Source organism: Aythya ferina (genome assembly GCF_964211825.1).
Source record: "Aythya ferina genome assembly, chromosome: 1".
Classification (NCBI taxonomy): domain Eukaryota; kingdom Metazoa; phylum Chordata; class Aves; order Anseriformes; family Anatidae; genus Aythya; species Aythya ferina.
In genome coordinates this window covers 21999775-22022984 of record NC_140296.1, presented here as the reverse complement: position 1 = coordinate 22022984, position 23210 = coordinate 21999775, and the positions used below count along the sequence as shown (strand labels likewise).

General features: G+C 42.0%; 1 protein-coding gene across 5 annotated transcripts in view; it reads right to left on the bottom strand.

Annotated features, from left to right (window-relative positions):
• PAN3 (poly(A) specific ribonuclease subunit PAN3) overlaps positions 1-22065 on the bottom strand; it is an 81059-nt gene extending 58994 nt beyond the window's left edge. Inside the window, exons 1-3 of one of the 5 annotated variants that reach the window (XM_084535396.1) lie at positions 21439-22065; positions 15667-15807; positions 8728-8849 (exon numbers count right to left, since the gene is read on the bottom strand). In XM_084535396.1, coding sequence (XP_084391522.1) covers positions 8728-8849; positions 15667-15807; positions 21439-21925 — 750 coding nt within the window. In that variant the 5' untranslated portion in view covers positions 21926-22065. The remainder of the gene's footprint in view (positions 1-8727; positions 8850-15666; positions 15808-21438) is intronic. The other 4 variants (XM_084535395.1, XM_084535394.1, XM_084535392.1 and 1 more) reach the window with 4 other exon arrangements.
• Between the last annotated feature and the right edge of the window lie 1145 nt (positions 22066-23210).

The window sequence follows — 23210 nt, the reverse complement described above, 5'->3', positions numbered from 1 at the left end:
GCCAATTTCTGGGCACTATTCAACAGCAAAAAGCTTTGAGATCCCTTCAAGTAGATAGTTTGCATGCAGCAGCTGCTGTCGTGGGTGAGTGTACACCAGCACAAACAGGCCACTTCATGCCAGCTGGCCCCAAGCGTCTCTAGGACGGTTTCCAGGCATGCCTAATTCAGTAGTCAAGACACAGACTAAGAATCAGAACTGGTCACTGGAGTTGCACTTTACACTTTCATTTTTCCACTGCCAATCTGAGCACTAGTGGCAGATGGCAAGAAGCCTACTACATAATACTTCAGTGCCATTTCATCTAGTTCTTGACCAGAAGGATCAATATTCTGAAGTAAATTTGGTAAGAACAGAGGAGAACCAATGCAAGCTAGTGTCATCTCGCGTGGCAAGAAGTGCATTAGGTTTACTTAAAAAGTTTCTCAGCATCCTGCACAAAACTGAAAATTGCAGCTTTCAAACTGACTTCACCAGAAGCTGCAGCTTTCACTTGTAAGACCTTCTGACACAACTCTTCATTCAGCATGAGTATGTAGTACTATACAAAGCAGTAGTAGACTACTTGCAGATGTACACGTAATATACGTATGTATATACTGTGTTAACCTCCAGCTTTTTCAAGAATTAACTGAGGAACACTATTTGTTATATGCTTTCACTATTTTAATGCCACTTATCTCCTGTTCTTAACTCACATTAAACAATTAGTGATCATCAAGCAAGTCTTTCCACAAAAAAGATGCCCCTAATGAAACAGTTTACTGATTTCTGCAAAACAGTAGCATTTCATGAAACCCCACTATATTAACAATTTTGATCAAGTTCAGAGAGGCTCATCCCACTGTCTCCACCACAAGAACACTTGGCTCCAGTCAAAGAAATAGCCTTGCAAATTTTAAACTTCTCATTGCAAGCTGTTTTCAGCAAGGTATTTAGCAAACAAATCTATTTTGAGACAAAAGATGAGTTTGGCTTCTGCCTCATCTAGTGTAAATATTCTGTAATATTGATAAGTTTACCAGAGGCTGGAAGACAGATAAGACTTTTTTCATCCCCAATTATGATAACTGCAAAAATTATATACAGCGAGCTGGAGAGTTACATGTTGTCGTCTGGTAGCTGGTATTTTTTGGTGAGAACAACCAGTTTCTGGTATTCAGATAACAAGTTAGTTGTGGCATTTTGTTATTTTTCACAGTATAGATGTCTTGTACAAAAAGCACAGTGATCTTAAAGTAATTATCAGCCAGTCTGCACCCAAGTGGTCACAGCGAGTCTCTGGCTGATCAGTACTAGACAGCGTGTTCTGAGATTGAATCAAAGTTTCCTAACTCACTGGGGTCACAGACCTGATTCAGTATGTCCTTCTGATAGTAAAATTACTGCTTCTATTCTCTCCACTCCAAAATGTAAGTAGAAATCTAACTGTAAAATACCAGTATATAAAAACTATTGTGCAAGAAATTTTCTACTGAATACATAGTAAGTAATTTCTGGATTATAGTAGCTCAGCTGTTCATACAACATGTTCTTTTCCTGGTCAAGCAACAAGAAAGGTGTTAAAACTTTCACAAAACAGCGTCCCTACTGTGCCTCTTTTCCTAGTATTTGCTACATCCACACTGACCCTTATAAGAGGAAGTGGTTTAGGAACATGAAGGAAATCTTCCAGATCTGCACAAAAATTGATAGTGTTAATGTCTATTTCTGACATACAGGTATTTGTAACAATTTTAATGCAAAACGTAGAGGTCTGTCAGAACAGGGATAGATGCAACTGACATCTGGGCTGGTATCAAAGATGGTTAAGATTAGGGCTAAAACCGGGAACCAAGCACTCTTCTGTCAACAGTATTTTTCCTATTCAAGTAGTGCAGTTAAACATTCAATCAGACCTGAAATGTGAAAATGCGACTGCAATAATGAAAATCTGTGCTGATACAATCAATAGAAAGATATATAGTGCGCACGCTGGAGACAGATTGCAGCAGAACACACTGTTCAGTATTCTAACAACACAGTGCAAAGAACTTCCTAAGTCTACGAACATCAAAATGTGCTGTTGCAAAGACAAGGCTTGTTTGAGGTGTAAACATATTTCACACGAGCCACGATTCTGGAAAAATAAAACTTACTGATCCTGGGCAGCTCTTGTTCTAACAACTGCTTGAAAGCTGTAGCTTGCATGAAGTTGAAAAATGCCACTTAACCACTCGCTTTCATGAATTTTTCATCTTGCTCAACATTTATTACGCATGCACAAGCTTCTTACCTTACCATTAGTCATGAAAGTCCCGCATGTAGTGAGCAAAGGATTTTTAAGGTGTTTTAATATTTAAGACTTCCACCACGCTCTAAAGCATTTAGTCTTCAGTAGGGCTATTTCTCTACCTCATTTTTACTAAGTCAACAGGAAAATGTCTTCAACAAAAAAATAATATAAAAAATATACCAAGAGCTATTTGCTATTTCTGTTTTCTTGATAACAGGTTTTGCTTTCTAAATATTATTTATCAATCTCTTAGTAGCGTAGAGCTATTTTTTATACAAATTCAATTTCAAGAAGAATCTAAGCACAAGAACCTCTAGCCCAAAAGATGAAAGCTCCAGAAAGGTAAGAGAAGCCATTAAGAGACGAAAGTGAACTATTCATTCTTAATAAGCCTGCAAGGCAAGCAAACACCAAGTTTTTAACTTGCTTTAATGCATCATGACTTTCACCATATGGAAGCTAATACTGAAAGAACTTTGGCACAACCAAATGCCACACCAATGTCACTCAGGTCCATATAAATTCCTTGCCTGCCTATTGCTATGATTTATTGAGGTTCTTTAAGCAGTAGTTAAAATTCAACTAGGCTGCCTGGCACGCATCCTGTCCCTCTCCCTTTAAGGCAACTAAAAAGTTGTTTCTGTTCACATCTCAAAAGAAAGCTACTACAAAATCAAACCATCACATTCATTCAGTCCAAGGATTTAACCTAAGGCTTCAGCTTAGAGCTTTCTCCACTGCTGAAGCTCTGATCAGTGACAAAATACAGCCTCTTTAATTTCACAAAAAAAAAAAAAAGGTGATAAAAAGTTTCAGAATACTTTGTTAATTCCTGAATATTCAAGCAATACCAGAGCAGGAATAAACTCATTCGGACATGTTTAATCCCAGTGTTTGAGGAATAATCGAAATAACCAATCTCCTCTCAGGAAAATGTTGTATGTTGCATGAAAAGGTACAGTGTCAAAAACAAAACTTTTGTCAAAGTCAATCATCATCTCCTCTCCTAGACATAAGATAGACTGTTGGTTCCAAAATTTTCCTATTCAGAACTGCTTCAAGATAATGAGTCTTATAAAAAAAAAAAAAGTATTATTTTGACACAGACTAGGACAACGCTGACAGTAGACCAACTGTAACAATTTCCATATCATGTTGCTATTTTAATAATCTTCCCTCAAATTCATTCCTGTGCTAAGTATATTATCTCAAAATACTTTGTAGCATGTCACAAGTTCTCTTTACCTTAATACTCTTCTACCAGAATTATATTTCAGTTATTTCTCTAATTTTTGTAACAATGTTAATTGAACAATAAAAGAAGTCATACTGCAAAAGAATAAGATTGTCACAAGCAAACAAGCCATTGTTCAGCTGTCACATTCTGTGACCTACTAATGGTGACACCTTTCGCTTTTGTTTCTGAACGATCCAAAACTCGTCTTGGGTGCCTAGCATATTTGACTCACAGCACGTCCCACTCAAATGTTTGAATTAAAACAACTGGATTTCTTCAAAAAGCATTATGTAAACAGTCGCATAATTTCATATTTAAAATAGCATGTCTATAGCTCCACCAGGCTCTCAACAGTTAAAAATTGAAGACATTAACAAGCCTGCATGCTCGTGTTAAGGAGAGTTTTATTACTCAGCTCCTGGCAGATGCAACAATGGGAACAAAGGCCTTTGTGTTTACTCAGCTGCAAGGCTTTGAAGCGAGGAGGATCTCTACTTCTCAGGCTTTTCAAGAACTCTTAGTATGCCAATACTAGCATGGCAAAAGCAAGAGTCATTCTTCTCCGTTGCTTGGCCTTGCCAACTTTAATGCTGATGACTTCTCTCTATTTTTATTTTGTTTACAGCAATTTAAAAAAAAAAAAAAAAGTGCTTTTACTTTCTACATAACCCGCAGACCAATGGAAGGTGTGTAGTTACAAAACTCATCGTGTCTAAATATATAGAAACATATCTGTAAAGCAATATACACAAAGGTACTTTCTACTGTTTTATGCTCTTACAAGCAGGTTGCTCAACCCTGTTACATTAGCAGTTTTGACATCAAGGTGCTCCTCTGCCTCATCCTGCTCTGCATTCTCCCAGATTATTCACATGCCCTCTTATGATCCCAGCGTAATACTACTGAAACTCCTTCCCACACCGCCTGTAGCTTTGATCAGCCCACGAGCTAGTAAAGAGGCAGTGCTAACGTGACTGGTCCAGAGGAACACGCATACCAGCTCGCCGAGTGGTACACGCAGAGTGCCTAAGCAAACAGCCAAGCATTAGAGGCATCCCGGCCAGCCAGCTCCTGCCTCCTCACTGCTGGGAAAGCCAAGTGAAACGAGCTGCTCCTTGAACCACACCTCAGCCCGTCTCTTGGCTGCTGCTAAGCCAAAAAAAAAAAAAAAAAAAAAAAAAAAAAAGAAAAAGAACAGCTTCAGGGACAGCATGCAGCCTGGGAGCCGTGTGTTGTGCAGGCCTGCTCTGTTATTAGTTATGGAGAAAAGGGGAAACAGACGCTTTGATAAGCGGGAAGCCAACGCTGCAAATGTAGCATATGAAGGAACGTGCAGATTCAGGGAAGAAAAGACGTATGAAACAAAACCATATTACAGGGAAATGCAAACTGATGACAACAGGAGACGATTAATCAAGAGGAAGCTAGCCAGTAACAACAGAAGAGACCAACGGGAGGCAACAAAAGGTTGGCTAACAGCGAAGAATTTTGAGGTAGGTGGAGTGGTAGGATGAGGCAAAGAGTTACTATTTTTAGAAAGGAACTAAAAAGAAGAATTAAAACGGCCACTCTGAAAACCCTGCCTCTTCTGAACAGCACTGAGGATTTTCACTCCCATCTTTTTTCCAATGCAAATTGAACATTACAACTAGCTGCACCTTCACCACTAGTCTAAACCCAACGAGAAGTTCTAGACCTCTTAAAATACTCTTCAGCACATACAAATGAGATCTCAGTCAGAAAGATAATTCTGCAGAAATGCTGATCACTACCTACCTCACATTACGTATGTTCAAAGATGCATATTTCCTCCTTAATTCATCATGATACAATTTGCTTTTATTTTCCTTCCTTATGCCGCATACTTACAACTAACACAGACAATGTATTGCACACAAGAGCATGGTGACTGCAAAAATTTGGATAGTAACCTTGCTTGAGGCAATTTGCCTCCTTTACATATGTGCTATGATAACCCAAATACACACAGCCAGTCTTTTTCAACAAACCTGGCTTGTTTCCTACACATGACAAATGCATTCTGAAGTTTAATTAGGACTAGTCAGGAAGACTCGTGTACTGAATCCCTGCTGATAATGTTGGAAGGCACCTAGTGAACAAGGCTTGGACTGTACAATACTGCATAGTGAAAGAAAATGAACATTACTCACAATAGGCTATTTCTATCCTCATCAGACTAAGGCAGCTACGTTACTTGAACTAAGCTTTCTACATGGGGTCACTATTTCCTTTCCTTATTTTCAAGCTGTATAGGTTAAATTCAGAAACTTTGCAGTCTGGTTTGGACAGCAGCACCGGTTTTTGTTTGTTTTTATTGTAACCTTTCTGTTCCCATTCCTCTATAAAATGTAGGCAGCTTTCTTCTTTAATAAGGAAAGCATTCCTTCACTTTTGAAAGGAAATGTAAATATCAGATACCATAACAGCAACATGCATGCTGCCAACTGTCTTTAAAAGAAGGATTTGAGCAGCATGCAGGGGACAATGAAATAAACACTTAATCAACTATCAAATGGATGCTCATTACATATGCACCATGCAGGCTGTGTCCCGAGTAAGTCCTAATTATAATTCTTCTACTGAAAAGACACAATGTTATGGAGAATACACCTCAATGTAACCACCCTAAGGCTGCATCAGTAGCCTAAACTTAACATTTCTTAAAATCTAACTGTATCTTAACTAGCGTTTCTTCTAGCTGTGTGTTTATTTTGCTGTCTATGCAACTTCCCCAGCCTTAAAAAAAAAAAAGCTGAAAAAGTTTCCTCATATTACACTGCTGATGCATCTATTTGTGAACTGCACAGATCTAGCAGAGATGACTAAGTAACTCATAGATGGAATAGATGTTTTCATCTGCACAAGCAAAGCAGAGGCTCATCAGACATTTTGCAGCAGATTTCTGATGTTTCATTAATAGCAGAAAGCTAAACTTGCAGTATCTTAAGACTCAAGCACCTGGAAAGGAGTATGTGCACAGATGTGTTCTGTTCGCTCTGCTTTGGCCCAAGCTTGCATTATGCCAGCTTGTTTCTTTGTCCCAAATAGTGTACATTTAGCCCATGCAATTCTAGGCTCCATTCTGTAAGTATCTCCAGTCCTCCTGGTCTTTCCTTTCCAGTTGTCCTCCCAGCTCTTCATTCATTCATCTTCAGCTCAGTTTCTCTAAGCCCACAGCATAAGTCTTTGTGCCCTTACACATCCCTCTGCTATAGTTAATAGAGATGCAGGTCTTTTTTCCCCTCCACTAAATACAGATCCACTTCCATACTGCTTCAGTCTTAAGTGGAAGGGAAAAAAATAAAGAAATCAGATCAGCATTCCTGCTCAGTGTTCAGGCCAGGCCTAGATTAGGGCAACACTGTAGCAGCAGGAATGTGCTCAAGCTGGAACATGCCAGTGCAGGTTACATCTTCGGGAAATCATCTAGCACCGAGTAAGTCTCCAGTGGGTCTATATAAACCAGTTCTGCAAAGTTAAGTGACCAAATCTCGGCAAATTTGTCAGAAGACAGCAGGATGTATATCCGTGACACAACCACCCATCTATCACACTTCAAGCTTTTGTTCCAAACTAGAAAGCTTTGCTATTATTTAAACAAAAGTCACCAAGATTCTTCCCTCACCTTGTTCTCCAAAGAGCTACATGACAGGGAAAGCCATGCTACAAGTGGATAAAATGTATCACTAGGGTGTGAATTAAGAAACTGACTGACACTCAAAACAGACAATGTTACCAGCTTTACCTATGTAAATAAGATTCAAATAAATAAAAAAAAAAGAAAAAAAAATTAAGAATATTTTTTAAACTGCAGTTCAATGCCCCTAAGCACTTTCCAAAAATAATGAAACCCATCATCAGAAGTTCTTTTCTTTAGCCTCCAGTGGGTAAGCAGCACATCAATTTCTTCTGTTTTCTCAAAAAGAAACAGTGCTTTGACTGTGATTCACAGGCATCAGTATTTTTAAATCCCTTGAACATTCATGCTAGATGCATTCCTTATAACATTACTACAAAAAAAATAAAGTTATAATTAAAATGTTGTGTTTAGAAAGACACCAGTGCTGCTGCAGAACACGCTTTAAAGATACAAAACATAACAACTTCGCACTAAAAGGATACAATATGATCTCTGTGATACCAAAATCTGTAACTGCACAAACAATAACATAACCTAACTTCCAGCTTCAACAGTACCCTCTGTGGGAACAGAGGTTAAAAAGTTCCTTTTAAAACATGCATCACTATCAGTAGTAAACATCTCCATAGCTTTACGATTCTGCTGAATGAGAAAAAAAAATGCAGCCTTATTGAAAACATGCATTAAGAAACAAAAACAGAACACCCTTAATTATTTCCCACCTTTTGCAGAGTTATTTTTCAATCCGTAATACAGCCACAATTGAGATCAAAGTAAGCTCATAAGGAGAGTTTCCTTGATATAAAAGAGAGCTGTTGTCAGGACTCAGTGGGAGCTATTTGACTTGCACTCTCTTTCATTTACCAGACACTGGTTTGTTAAACCTTTGAGTACAGGGAGAGACCATCTCTGCTTTTAAGCAGCGTAATTTTGAGGGAATTATTATAGTATCGCGTGCGCTGCTTCAACAGAAACTCATTTAGGTTTTAAATAATAGCCTTTTGCTGTAAATCTTTGCATACTACTACCTACACCATAATTCCACCTCATGGAAACTGATGCCTACATCCACAGAGCAGTATAAATAGAAAAAAATAGGACTTAAATATGTAACCTACATCACTGAATGCTACCAGAGACTGAGCTTATAAATTCTGATTTTTTTTTCCCCTGGTAATTTACTGGTTTAACAGTTCACTTTTTGCTTTAGTGACTTTTGGTCTGCAAAACATTTCAAAATCTAATATTTATATACTTAGTAGAAGGCTATCAAAAATAGATATGAACATAAAAAGATATCTAGAAGCACAGAGTTAATGGACACAGCAATGCCTAATCCAGCAGCTGAAATAAGTGCCAACAAAACCAGGCTAATTGTAAAGCAATGATATTGTTTCATTTCCATTAGCAAGATTAAAGCATGTAGGCTCAGGATACCCTGCGAGATGCCACATACCAGAGAGCTGCATTTTCCCTGACCCTTGGACAGTTTTCCCTTCTTGGTGTAACGCCAGCCAAAAATTAATGGAACACCACACAATTCACTGCCATTACCTGCATCATGGGATACTTGGTTTCAGCGGGACTTCCAAATCCATTAACGCCAATGAAGCTGGTGCTAAAGTAGGAATCTGTGAGACTAGCATCAGCTAAACCACCGCCATCTATTCCGGGAACTAAAAGGAAAAAAAAAGAAAAACATTTCAGACAAATGTAGTTCACCATGGATTCATTTGCTGACATCTATAATTTTTTGGCTGGGGGGTGGGGACAGTGTGAAATAGAAGAAGTTTGGTAGTCCTACTCTTCAAGACTAACTTCTCATCAAAGCAGCTAAAACCATAAATGCATAAATATCATGAACGAGGTTGCTTAATGACAGCATATGGAGCATGGATTTACAACACAAATGCACAAAGTGGCAGAAAAGTGAAAGGTTTTGAGGGAAATGATGATGAGTTTGAACTTTACAAAGGGTAACAAGACAAGTAATGATATCGAAACAAATAACCAACCAACTAAAAAAAAAATAAAAGGCAAACATAGAAAGCCTATATCTTAGAAATATATGTGTCAAGTAAAGTTTCTATGGGGATATGCTTGTTATTTTAAAGGGTAACACACAAAACATACATTTAAAAATATCTCAAGTCCTCCCATACAATGCAGAAATACTTTAAAAGCTTCCTTAAGAGCCTACTGCTATTTTCATTATCTTGTACTACACGAAGTGGCAACAGTTTTATGAAGAGTGGCCAAAACCTCCTTTGGAATGAAAGCAAGTGTGAAGGATGTAACTGAAGAAATTAATCCCACGAAATTGCGTGCCTGGGAGTAATGGCCTCAACATACAAGCACAAATAAATGAATTCACTTCTATGAGACTACAGAGAACAACCAGCAGCAGTCATAATTAACACGAAACATTCAAGCAGGTATTACTTAGATAACAAAAAAGACTTTACAGCTGTACACACGTTGCAATTCAAATTAAGCTTCCGCAAAAACACCCACAGCAAATTATAAAGACACTAATCGGTATGGCCAGGCCACTGCAAGCCAACAGACATGAGTAATTGGTAGCTCTAAGGTAGGAAGGCACACATCCAACTCAGAAGAACATCCTGTACCAAACTATCCAACTTGAACTTCTGCATGGACTTCCAGCCAGCTGGTGACACACTGAAACAGCTTCCTGTCCCAAATCCTCAAGGGAAATAAGTGGAACTCTGTAGCAGAGCTAATGGCATGCAAATTGTAACCCCGAAGGTCTCACCAGAATGGGAACTTCCACTCCAAAAAAAAGAGACTATGTAACCTGGGAAGCTGTTTCTATGCTGTATGTGCAGAAGACAGCAAAAGAACTACAGCCACATGCAGTCATAGGAAGGACTGGAAGCCAGGATCACTAGCAGCATCCGTACTGCAGGCAGATCGGCTTTGAGGTTGAAAAAATTCTTGAAGTAGCACTGCCAAATCCAGAACGTTGTTTGTGTACTCTGCAGGTTTGAGAGAGACACCTAAGGAACTTTAAAGATGCTTCATTACTAATGAAGTACAACATGAAGATTTTCAAAAAAGTTTTAAAACAGCTGAATCAGACAATAAAACTGTCTCCACCATCCATGCACTGGATACTCCTTCAGAATTTCAACGAAGCAGCCATATAGAAATTCCAGAAGTCCTCTCACTCTAGCCCTAAAAAAGACAAAGCTGTTCTTCAGGTTAAGGCATCACTTGCTGAACTTAAATTCACAAAATGAAGCTGAAGACTAGAAAAAAAAGTACTCTGTGATTGAACTGTTGTATCAGGAAAATTAATAATGCCTGTAGTAACACCAGTTACTGTCTTCTATCTGCTACTTTCAGGCCCTAACTCATCATGTGAAGGTTGGCATTTCAACACAATCATTTTCTAGCATCATGAAAAAGTGCTAAGATTTCTCTCAGGAGAAAACTGAAAAATAGCAGATCCATGTGTAATGAGTAGCTGCAGCCTAGTCTGCCCAGAAATTTAGAGTCCACACTGCATTTTTTTTTAATACTTTTTTTTTTTTTTAAATGTGTTTCCTATCTAGCTTTCCCTGACTGCATTTCAGCCATTATCAGGAGCTGCTACAGTTTTGATACTACATTCTTGACTGTAAAAGACTATGAAAATCTTTAATTTTCAGGAAAAAACATCATTTCAAGATACACTGTATCAGTTCCGCAGTATATCTGCCATTTCATCATTCTGTCAAACCTCAGATTACATCCAATCTTTACACAAACTATAGGGACTTATAGATTACACGACCAGTCCTCAAATGCTTCAGTCTGATGAACAATTAACAACAGCCAATTGTTTCAACTTCTCCCACTGCTCCTCACTACCCTGGAGTCAATGCAAGAATCCATTTAGCTTGATTTCCCTTGGACAAATACAACTAATACGCAAAATCATCAAAACTGGAAAAAGGAAAGTAGAAAACTTTCAAGTGGTTATTTCGCCACGTGCAGCAAAGCGAGAGCCTCAGTTGCATGAAATAAACCCCCCAGCTCAGCTCCAGTAAGCCAGGACAGCTGGTACAGCTGCAATTACCCTATTGCATCCAAATAAATCACTGGAGCCAGCGCAGGTAGCCTCACTAGGGCAAAAACAGGCCAGCAGGACCAGATGCTCTTCTTGTCAAGAGGAGGCACCCGCAGTGCCACGCAGCTCAGGCTGAGAGGACCAGCAGGCTTCCCGCAGCACTCCCAGGGCTGAGCACTGCAGAGGATGCTGCCATGCAGCACAACAGCGATCCTCAACACTGCTCAAGTGCCAGCAGTAGGAAAGCAGCAGCATTTGCTACACGAGCCAATTCATGCCACTCAAAGCTGCTCTGAACTATGCTTTAGGCTTCTTGTTGATGCACTGATTTATAACTGGGCTCTTCAGACGGGAAAAGCTACTCCAGAGCATTTTCTGTTATCCAGCTGGGTGAAAACTCTCAAGTCCAGTGCTTTGGCTGTGCTGATGGCCTCCTTGCAGGGTTACCACAAATCACTGTGCTTGAGCGCTGATCCATCTTTGTACCGCCGAACTCTGCTGATGCTCCACCTGCTACACTAACCTAATGAAGTGAATAAACTTCCCAATAATCTGGAACACCTCTAGCTAAAGGACCAAGACTTCAAGAATACATTCCACCAGAAAAAACATCAAAAAGTAAAGCTCACTAGAGCAGAGGCCAGTTTTCTTAGCAATAACTTGTATTTAGAACAGAGTTCTCCAGAAGCGATGCGTGTAACGATTGTCTTCGAAGGAAAACTCAGCTCTAGCTTCCTTAAATTTAATTTCCCTATAGCAAAAAGAAAGAAAATTAAGGCTAACAGAAAAGACCAAACTTATATAGGTAGAAAGGAATAAGCAATCCCTGCATTGCCTGTAAGAACAAACAAGACCACGTACTCCACCTCTGCTCAAAGGAGGGTCGTTCAGCAGTTACGGTGATGAAAGTTCAACAAATACCTAAACAGCACAGGCAGCTGTACCGTACTTGGCACCTGGCTTTCTCTGGGAGAAATAGAAAGCACTTATCTTATGATTTGGCAAATCATAAATTCTCACTTGCTTCTGGAAGACCAAGGCAGTTGAGAGCATAGGCAAAAAGCAATTTATCGTTAGTAACCTACAGGAGATCTTCAAGGAAGCGTAAACTTCACCACACACACGGTGTGGTATTAAGAACAAAACAGAGAAAAAGTCCAAACTGGAAAGATTTTAGTCCTTGAGAAGTTTTTGTTCTCATGCATTTATTCATTCGATTCATTTACATTAGAACCTGCATTTGATTTCTCTGTCCATATTTCTCTTACCATAAGAACACCTTTCCAAACATGTTTCACATAATGCTGTTAGAATGACAAATGCAACACTGAGGTTTGTATTTTTTTTTCGTCTTTAAAAATCCGCTATAACTGCAGGTAAGTAAGTTCAGACAATGATTTAAAGAAAATCTGGAATTGGCAGTTCTTGCCAAAGGAACATGCCTTTGTTTTGTAACAGTACTACCCACCTGTCGAAGTCCGATAAATTTTCAATGGACTCCTCTCAGGAGAGAAGTAACAGCTTTCTTATAAAAATAGAAGGCTTGACTAGGCAGATGTGAGGAAAAAAAAAATGGATGTATGAAAGAACAGAAAGCGTTGTCTCCTTTTTCAGGAGGCATCACATTATGCAAATGATTATGCAAACTGAGAATCCAGTGGTAAAATACATGCTGACACATTAGGTAAGCACATACATCAGAACAAGAAGAAACTTCTAAACAACATCGATATTAAAGCCAGAAGTTACATCCCTGCAATTCTGGAAACAAATTTAAACATCTTGAGAAATTCAGAAGGTGCTTTCTACATTTTACCTCCACATTATCTAATAATTTTTTGCTTGATGAGTAACACTGCAGCTTAATGTGACAACTGCAATTAAAAATAAATATCGTCTTATATAATTCATCACCCACAGAAATTTAGCAGAAAGTAGGCTTCCCTTCAGATGCAGGCACCAAAGAGGAGGGGAAAAGAAACAGATGGTTATTTTTGCCTTACTTTTTTTCAAAGAATTTTTTCAGGTACAAAGGATCTCATCGCAGCTTAGGTGCTTGAGTACTGCTGTGATGAACTCGACACAAATGTTGCAACAGATGTTTCAGTGGGTTTTCGGTTGGTTTCGGTTTAATGCTCGTCTTGTCATACTAGCACTAAATACTAACAGTATCTGAAAAGGTGGCATTTCTAGTATTTTCACTCTGGACAGTAAACTAATACTGCACTCTCTTAAATGGCTTCTTTATGAACTTGGCATTAGCACTGGTCATCTAGGAAACCATTCTTAATATTAAAAAAGGATCTTTTACAGTAACAGAATATACTGGCCCAAAAATGAGTGGGCTGAAGTAAGATCACAATAGATTTTTGTTGACAGTCTTCAAAACAGCTATTTAAAGATTTCTGGCAATATAATCAAACAGATTGAAATAATCCATTTTGCTACTATCACTGCCTACCAAGCTGTACTATAATTATTTTATGCTGAGGGGAAAAAAAAGCTTGTATTTATAGAGGTAATCTTGATTTCAGCTCCCAGAGCAGCCACAAATACAGGCACTTTTCACCTCAACACAGCTTGGTAAACTTAATCATATGTTCGCTGTACACGTGCACACAAAGAACAAGGTGTTATCTCAACTAGATATGGCACTGGAGTTTTTACTGCTTTATATCTCCAGTGGAATTTTACACTGAGATAGCCACCCTAACACTGAGACTAAAACAATAAAACTTTTATACAAAGCCCACGTTTGGCAAGTCACTTAAGACTTAGAAAAGTGGCTTTAGTGCTCTAGAAGCACTGCGGTGTCAGAGGAACTTATGCTTGTCCTATTTTGCTTTGTACTGATAGGTTTGTGTCAGGAAACAGGTGCTTGAGGTGTTAGCCCTGCTGTGTACCTCATGAGCACTACACATACTACCAGGTGCATTTTGGTGTTGCTTTCCCTACTGCATCACTACTATTTTTACAGTTTGCTAGGGAAAGTGAATTCTCTGGTCTTATTTTACCTCTCTCATTTAATACAGCATTTCCCAAAACCAGCCTAGGAATCACTGAAACAGGGGCAGCTGACAGAGAACCTGAGCTAATCCCCCAGGCACGAGGAGCAGGAGCACACCGCTGCGCTAGGATGCTGAGAATGGAAGTGCAGTTGGAGGGCAGACAGCACAAACGAACCAAGTTGGCTGAAAGGCAGACAGGAAGCAAAACAGTTTGGGAAACGCTGCCTTATTTACAAACACTCCCACTAAGTGATGAGATATTCATGGGCAAGCAAAGGAAAACAGCAATCCTTACCATAATATTAAGTGCCTGGGCTGCTTTTTTTTCTTTTTTTTTTTTTTTTTAATTTTATCTCTCATATTATACAAGCATCCGATAAAGCCCCCCCAAAAAGTACAGCTGCCATCCTTTTGCTCTGTAAAAATCTTTGTATGGCATCCAGAGCAGCAGGACTCCTCTTCATGGACTGAGTCCAAAAGCACAGTGATAAAACGAATTAAAAATGATACTTTTTCAAAAGAGCCATCAGAAGTACTCCTTATCAGAGACAGCAATTCCAGCTATGGAAATCACTTAATAACAAAGCTTTCAGAATAATCCTTCTCCAAAACACTTCACAATTCCTGATGTATCGCATCAAATTTTTCAATATACCACATTTTTTTTTTTTTTTCCAAAAGACACATTTGTTTCTTAACAGCCTCCTCCCTGTACATAAAACTCAACTTCTTATATAAAAATAGTTGTACAAAAAGGATGAAGATGTCCCAATGACCTATCCAGGTTATTTCTTACGGGAGTGGGAGGGAGAAAACAAAATAAAGGGAAGATCTTCCCATTAGTTTCACCAGCATTAGAACAACTGACACAGAGGGACTCTACCCATGGGCTACAGGGATTTCTTATCTCTTATCCCACCTCACTGCAACATCTACAACGCATGTTTCTACCACCACTTTAGAATTCAAGGATTTTGTTTCTGAATCTCAATTCTCAGAAGGGAAAAAAAAAAAAAAAAAAAAAAAAGGAATAAAAGGCCATAAGGAAGCAAAGAAAATAATACAAATAAGATCTAAACACAAAATGTCTTTGAAGACCAGACAAAACAATCACACCACCAGAACTTAACTCCCAAGAGACGGATGGAACACGGACATGCACGGAGCGTGATCGGCACCGACTCATCTTCAACACACAGCGATTCACTGTACCATTTGTGAAGGCAGTGTAACGTATTACATCATTACCAGAAAACAACAGATAAGGAAAACATCAGCCCCATCAGCTTGCTATCTAAATCCCTCCACTGACCCCCTTTCCATCAGCTGCCTCGAGACCAAGAGTTTTTTCAGCTTCCGAGGTCCTACAGAACTGCTCCTCCCTGCGTTTCTCACCCCACCCTCACTTACCATTCGTCCATTTTTCCCGCAGCAGTCTAAATTTGCTTCTAGGTGGTTCCTTACACAGGGAACTCTTTCTGAGCTGGTCCCCAAGGTCACTATTTTCTGTGCATTCAAATCCTTCCTGCAGGCCCACTCCTACAGTGATACCTACAAAAAATCAGTTATCTAATAACTGCTAGACAGAAACTAAATGGGGATGCTCAGTATCTTAAAAAAACATCATCAAAACTTCAAATTATTATAGCAAATATCACCTTTGAGTTTGCTCATAAAATGTCTATAACTATCCCCCCAACCCAAACACACGGTTTTATCTTTGTCTTTGAAAGAGGAAAACAATCAGAACAGTAATAATGCCATTGTCATGTATTTTGATACCCAACACGTGGTAGGTACTACCAGAAACAAATAAGTACCCATACTCCCAAGGGATCTGTGATTTCTGTGCAATATTTGGGCTTGAATATTTTCTCACCCAATAAAGAAACCCCCCCCAAAGTACATAAATACAGGAAAATCAGTTTCAAGCACCATGGCATGTTGTATTTTTTCCTGGAAGTTTTACATGCTAGAAGTGCCCCCTTATATATCCCAAATAACTTCGCAGATGTAAAAGTTTTTCCTCTTCTCCTCATTAACCCCTCCAATAAGTTTTCCGTTTCTTCCCCATTTCCACATGAAACACAAAAGTGAGAGAAAAATCCATGCCTATCATTTCCCAATTTCTGCTGTTAATGTACGAAACAAGAGGCGATTAAGTGAATTCAGTCATTTTCGATTACTCCCATGCATCTCCTAAGTTATTGTTTTTAGTCTTCAATTCTCAATTGTTTAACAGTCTCCAGCTGTCCCAAATGTCTCGTCAATTCTCAGACTTGTCTCCAATGTCTTTAAAAAAAATTGAGGAAAAGATAAAAATTGTATCCTCTATCAGCTCCTGGAAAAGGCATCAGGAATATTAAAACTTGAGTCACCTCTCTAATAAGAGAGCACAGGTATATGACAACTAATACAGCATCACTTGCAAAAAGCACAAACAGGTCTGGAGAAGGAATTCTCAACCCTTTCTCCTGACTACAATACCTGTTTTCTGCATCAAGGCAAAGAAGAAACAAACCCAGGGAAAAAGCAACTAGCATATGGCACACCACAAATATATTTACATTAAAAGTTTGATACCTGTTTCTAAATATTTTGAGCTGTAAATACTCAAACACTACCAGAGATGATAAAAAAAAAAATCCATACTTAGAATAATCCTGACCATTGTTTCATTGTGTTAAGAAGCGTAATCCAACAGATTACCTTTAATATCTATTTTGCTGAATGGCTTATCTTCCCATTTTCTCTATATCCGCTATTTCATTTAGTTTGAAGAAGAATGGGCTGGAAGAGACTTAAACACCTTAAAAAAAAAAAAAAAGCATACAAATGTATGGGTCTTCCCACCCCAAGCACAGCCTATTTATGGATTTACCAAAACCTAAGCCCTAATTCTCGCTAAGCTAAGTGCCAAGTGATTGCACACAGAGCTGCTACAGCGGCCATCAATACCCACTGCAGCTATGACTGGCCTTCTAACACACAGCTTGTGGGCTGTGAAAACAGCAATCACGCTTTTATGAGGCTAACCCAATGCAAACCAAGCCTTCGTCGTCCTCCTTTCCACCCCCTCACGGACAAAGCCTACCTAGGCAGGTTTCCTCAGCGGCTGTGGAGAAACAGAGCAGCACTGCGGGCACGCTGTGGAAATAGGGGCCTGGTTTAAGCACAGTTTTCCTAGAGGAAGGCTTTTTGGGGAGAGAACAAGACTCGGAAAGCTGGAAAGGAGAGGCAGCAGCAGCACCGTGCCCGTGGCCAGCTCCTGCGTGTTCCTCGGTGGACAGCAGCACCGGAGCCCGCTGCGGCAGAGCTGAGTGCAGCGCTCAGCCCATCGGCCCTCCTCCGGGGCTGCGCTCAGACGAGTCAGGCACCAGGCTAAAGAGCAAGCACTGACAGTAACTGCTGTGTATCGTGTGCTTCACAGCAAAAAAAAAAGAAAAAAGCACTGTAGCAAGCAGTAAACGCTTCTATTGGTGTAATACAGTGTTTGTGAGGCCCATGTGCTGAGGAGTATCACATTTGTATTCATTAACTTTCGAGTAATTTAACAGCTGCAGTTGTCTGTACAGCTTTAACTTGTCCAGCTTACACACAGATGTGACAGATTTCAGTAACAGTGACAATTTTCTTCAGACCCTCCCTCGCATGGCACCAAGTGCTCCGGGAATGAGCCATCAGCAGGCAGTAGCACAGGCTGCCAACCTGCTCGTTACACAAGTTGTAAAGGTTCAAACGGAACAGAGGGCAGACGCACAAGGAGAAATTGCTCATGCCTCTCCCCTATCCTTTCCTGAGCTTCTCCTTAAAACCCTGCTGGTCATATCCTCCCTCCTAAATGCCAAGGAATGGTAATTTTCCCCATTTCCACTCCTTCAACACTCCTCTCAGGCTAGGTACCTCTGCTACTCTGCCCGGTACCTGGGCTGACACACAGGACTTGTGGCTAGCAGAAGACCACCGTGCACAGATTTTGGCCACTAACAAAACTCAAGGAAACTTTTTTCTGATATCTTCTCCTTCCTTTTTTGTTATGTGAAAAGGACTTCTTTCTAAAATCAAATGTTGGTGAGGCAGTTCGCAGCTGCACTTCTTATTTTGCAGACGGGCAGCTGGACACTTTGCGCCCAGAAGGCTGAGCACTCGCAGCACCAAAAGAGCAGGAACAGTGCTTTGAAAATGCATGCTTCAAACACGAAGTGCTTTAGGGGCAGGGGTGCTACCTTCTGAAAGTGAATGAAGTTCATCAGCATAGTCAGTCTCATTCCCCAAGAACATAAAAAGCCACAGCAGTCAAGCCGAAGACACATTTAGCCTTCTGCATCACCTCCGAGGCTGGACCACAGTGGGCATGTAGACAAAAACATAAGCTCAAGGTGAGGATGAGGCAGGGGTTCCCTGGAGGCTCTCAGCTATGCATAGTAGAAAATGAGTTTGACTCAGAAATGATTTTTTTTCACATTTCATTGTCTAAGGCAGAGTTTTTTCCCAATAATATCGGATGACTTTTTGAACCCCTGTCAGATGTTAGTATCTAAACCATCTCTGTCACAGAACAGTTTAACCACACGTCACGTGAAGAAATCTCTGTTGGTTAGCTCTGGACATGTCACCTGCTTGTTTCACTTAATACCGTTGTACTGGAATACTTCTTCCCTGGAATATTTCTTGCATTTTCACTGTCCTTCTCCTTATCATTCAATGTTCCCATCATCTGTGCTCTGAAAAGAAGTCAGTATTTGGGGAGTCTTTGTGATTACTACAGAAAAACCTATAAGTAAATTAATAATCCTGTACTCAGAGCAGGATTAGAGTAACACGCATGTTAGAATGAGGCGCTGACCCACTTTTAACAATAAATAGGGCTGCACAGTTAATTACTCAATGAGCATTATCTGCTCCGCGCACTGAATGATGCTGGGGTCCAGTGAGGAAGAAGGGAGAGAAGGCAGCACACGCAGGTGCCTAACTGGAGACCACCCCGATACTTCTGCATTAGGGAAGACTGGCAGTGAGACTGCACAGGCAGGCTACCTTTTGGCACTTCCTAATTCCACATTCTTTACTTCTGAACTTTACTGTTCAATAAAAGTTGGCGTATAGCTTCCTACATCCATAAAAAATAAAGCTTTCATTCCATCCACTTGGAAATCGTCCTGGTAACACCGTGAGCCATCAGCAAAGTGAGAATTATAGAGATGAACTTGTCAGTAGCTATACTGATCACCTCCAGATTTTGAACAAATATCTCCCTTATTTCTTTCACAACTGCATACTGAAGCGAGGAAGCTTAGAAGCAAGACTGGGCCCACTCTAAGGCTCTTCGCTTAATTTTTCTCTCCTTCCTTTCCTTACTCTTCTTTCCCAGCTAGATTCCTTGATATAAGGACCCTCCTCTACTAGTCCAGGCCTTTGCCTTCTGTAACTTCAAGCAGGGTGTCTTTCCCTGCAGGGAATCACTGATAACTCTGCAGGGAGTTTGCCCATTCTCGGTGCCCTCACAACAGGGGCAACCGCTGGGAGCCCCATGCAGTTTTAAACCTCTGACAGGCTGATACATACTCAGACACATGGTTTCCAAATAGTTTAACTGCTCAGCAATATCAACCACTGAGCACACAAATTCTTAATTTTTTTTCTTAGGTTTAGGACTTGAGCAACTTTTAGATTTCATTCTTAGGAGAAGAAAGAAAGAAAATCCTTCATATAAAAGCTTTTATCCCCAAGTCAGCTTATTAACCCTCTCCACAAGCCTGGATACACTAGCTTAGCAGATTTTAACTATTTATTTTTACATCTTTATTCACCTATACATCTCACAGCTAATTCTGTTCAAAAGGAAAACAAGCAGAGATCAAACGATCACTGCTAGATCTTTCCCATCTACCTGTAAAAAAAAAAAAAAAAAAAAAAAAGCAGCATAGACTTCACTTTGAACAACTGAAGTTTGATAAAACAATCAAAAATTCTGTCTTTTAATAGAAAGCATTAAGCAATTCTATGTTTTAGGGTCGTCCTGGAAGAGCAGACATGACAGTGCTGTACTAATACAAGGCACTGTCCAGCTACCAGCTCCACAGACAATATCGCTCAATGGCACGAGCTCATTACACCTGGTGAAAAAGCAGTTACAGGTTCCTGAAACATATCGAGTGCTGAGAGCTATACACAGGATGTTCGACGTGGTTGCACCTTAATTTCAGCAAAAGCATGGCTGTGACCATTTAGCAGTTGAGTCACTTCATGTAAACAAATACCAGGTTTATGACAGAAATCAATAATGCAACCAAGCTTAATGTATTCATTTAGAGCATGACGTTTCTGAAGAAGCTTTATAAGCTTGCTGGACTTTGTTGTTCCAAGTGCTGCTGCTGCTTTTGCTACAAACCGAACTGTTCTTGAAACCAGCTTGCTACAATCAGCATCTATTCAGCCACCACAAAACCAACCAGCAACTGTCCTGCAAGGCACGCAAGCACCCCAAACTCCTACCGGGGAGGGAATAAAGGCTGTAGAAAGTCAGAAAAAAAAAAAAATCAGAAGCCATTTCTCCTTGTAGCAGCGGATAGTTTGCATACATCTAAACTGTTACAGCTTCAGGATTTACAAAGTGACACGCGCCTGCAATGTAGTAATATTTCAAGGCTGAAGGCTCAAAACTTCCAACAGCTGAGACCCAACTGGGGCTGCCTGGAGGAGCACACCAGGCAGCAGCTGCACCCTTGCAAGAGCTGTTCCCCAGCTGGGGGGGGGGGGGCTCCCTAAAGACACCCCAAACCCAGCACCGGGGCAACCACTGCCCAGGAGCCCCCGAGGAGGGGGGACAGGAGGGCACCCCCCTCCAGCATCCCCTTTCCAGGGGGGTCTCCTTCCCTTTCCCCCCACACCCGTCCCCTCTCCCTTTCCGCCTGCCCCTTGCGGACGGGGCTAAGATGGAGGCACCTCATCCAGGAAAAGGGGGGGGGGGGAACCCCAAAAAAACACCCTTGGGGATGCCGCCAGGCGGGCGGGGAGGCCCGGGGGAGGGCAGGGAGCGGCCCCGCCGCCACCATGGCTGTTATTTGTTTCCGGTAGCACCACAGCACGCTCGGGAGCCGCTTCCCAAGGCGGGACCGGGGCTCCCCCCCCCCCCTCACCACCCCCAAACCTCCCTCCCCACACAACCCCGGCCCCACTCACTCGCCAGCCGCGGGCCGTCCAGCCCCCCGCCGCCTCCTCCTCCTCCTCCTCCTCCTCCACCGTTGCTGCTTCCTCCACCTCCTCCACCTCCTCCTCCTCCTCCTCCTCCGCCGCCTCCCGCCCCCAGCTCGGCTTTCTTAGGCCCCACCACCGCCACCACCGCCGCCGCCGCCGGGCCCGGGCTGGCCCCGTGAGGCGAGTACCCGGGCCCGGCGCTGGCCGCCGGGGGGATGCCGAGGGGGAGCCCGCTGAGGGGAGGAGGAGGAGGAGGAGCAGCGGCGGCGGCGCCGGGCTCCTCATGCAGGAACTGGCACTCCTCGCCGTAGAAGCAGGTCTTGTCCTTGGCGTAGTAGCGGCAGAACTTGAGCTTCACGGCCCCGCCGCTGCTGCTGCTGCTGCTGTTCACACCGCCAGCGCCGCCGGTCCCCGCCGCCACCGGCCCCACCACCGGCGAGGGCGAGGAGCAGGGCAGGCCGCTGCTGTTCATGGCACCCGCCCCGCCGCCGGGGTCGGCACCATGGGGAAGGAGGGAGGGGAAAGGGGCGAGGGGAGAGGGGCGGGGAGAGGAGAAAAAAAAAAAAAAAAAAAAAAAAGGGGGCGCGGGGAACCGCCGGCACCCCGGGCTGCGGCTCGGAGGAGGAGAAGGAGGAGGAAAAGGGAGGAGGAGGAGGAGGAGGAGGAGGGTGAGGGGGCGGGGGGAGCCTCCGCGCTCCGCTCCGCTCCTCTCAGCGCGGCCGGGGGCGGCGGCGGCTCCTGGGCGGCCGCGGGTTGTTTATGCCATTTTCCTCTTCCTTCAGCGGCCGCCCGGGCGCGCCTGCGCCGGAGCGGGGCATGCCGGGTAGCGCCCGGCCGGGCCGGGGCTGGGGGCGTGAGGGGAGAAGCGGGGAGGGACGCGGGGAGCACCCAGGGGTTGCCCTCAGCGGCTCCAACTTCTGTTTTTTTTTTTTCCTTCAAAGTGCCGTCGTCCGAGTGTTGAATGCACACTGGGGGGGAGTAGCTGTCAAGTTTGGGAAATAAAGTTGTTCGGTGTGGGGGTTGAGAGCGCCTTGTTGCCCTTTCGTTGCGTCCTCTCTCGAAATAAAAAAAAAATCAATCTGCCTCCAAAGTCTGCGTGAGAATAAAAGTAATAAGTGAGCTCTGAAATGTCGCGCTGGAAGCTTTCTTCCGCAAAGTCTTCGAGAAGTAGTGGTGCCTTAAGCTGAAATCTCAAAACCATAAATTTTTTGCAGTCAGGAGGATGGCTTCTCCTGCTTACAAACTGGCTTCTCCAACCTTACAAACCAACTGAGGAAAAAAGCTGTTTCTTTGCAGAAAGAAGATTTGACAGAAAACTGGAGCAGAGCAAGGTGATCAGAGTTAACCTCCGATGCTAGCCTGGCATCCCAAGAAAATAATATGAAGGGCATCATCTCTCTGTTGTTCCCTAACAATTTTCAGCCTTTTGCTTCCTTCAACTGTATATGGCAATGGTGCCATGGATACTATGTTCCTACACGTTTAGAAAAGTAGGCAAAAGGGAGGGAAGGTCCTGTTAGTTTCTCCATTAAAATGTCTCAGAAGGAGCTCAGATACAAACCACAGCAGGTTCCAAAGCGAAGAGAGCCCTCGTAAAGGCCTCGACTATGAGAAATGTTTCAGTCAGAACTTGCTCCTTCTTAGATAACCAAAAGCAGTTTGCTTTAGTACACAAATCGGAGGCAGTCCCAGCAGCTTTGCTGAGTGCTCACAGCAGTGCTTAGCTGCGTATCACTCAGACCACTGTCATTAGCATT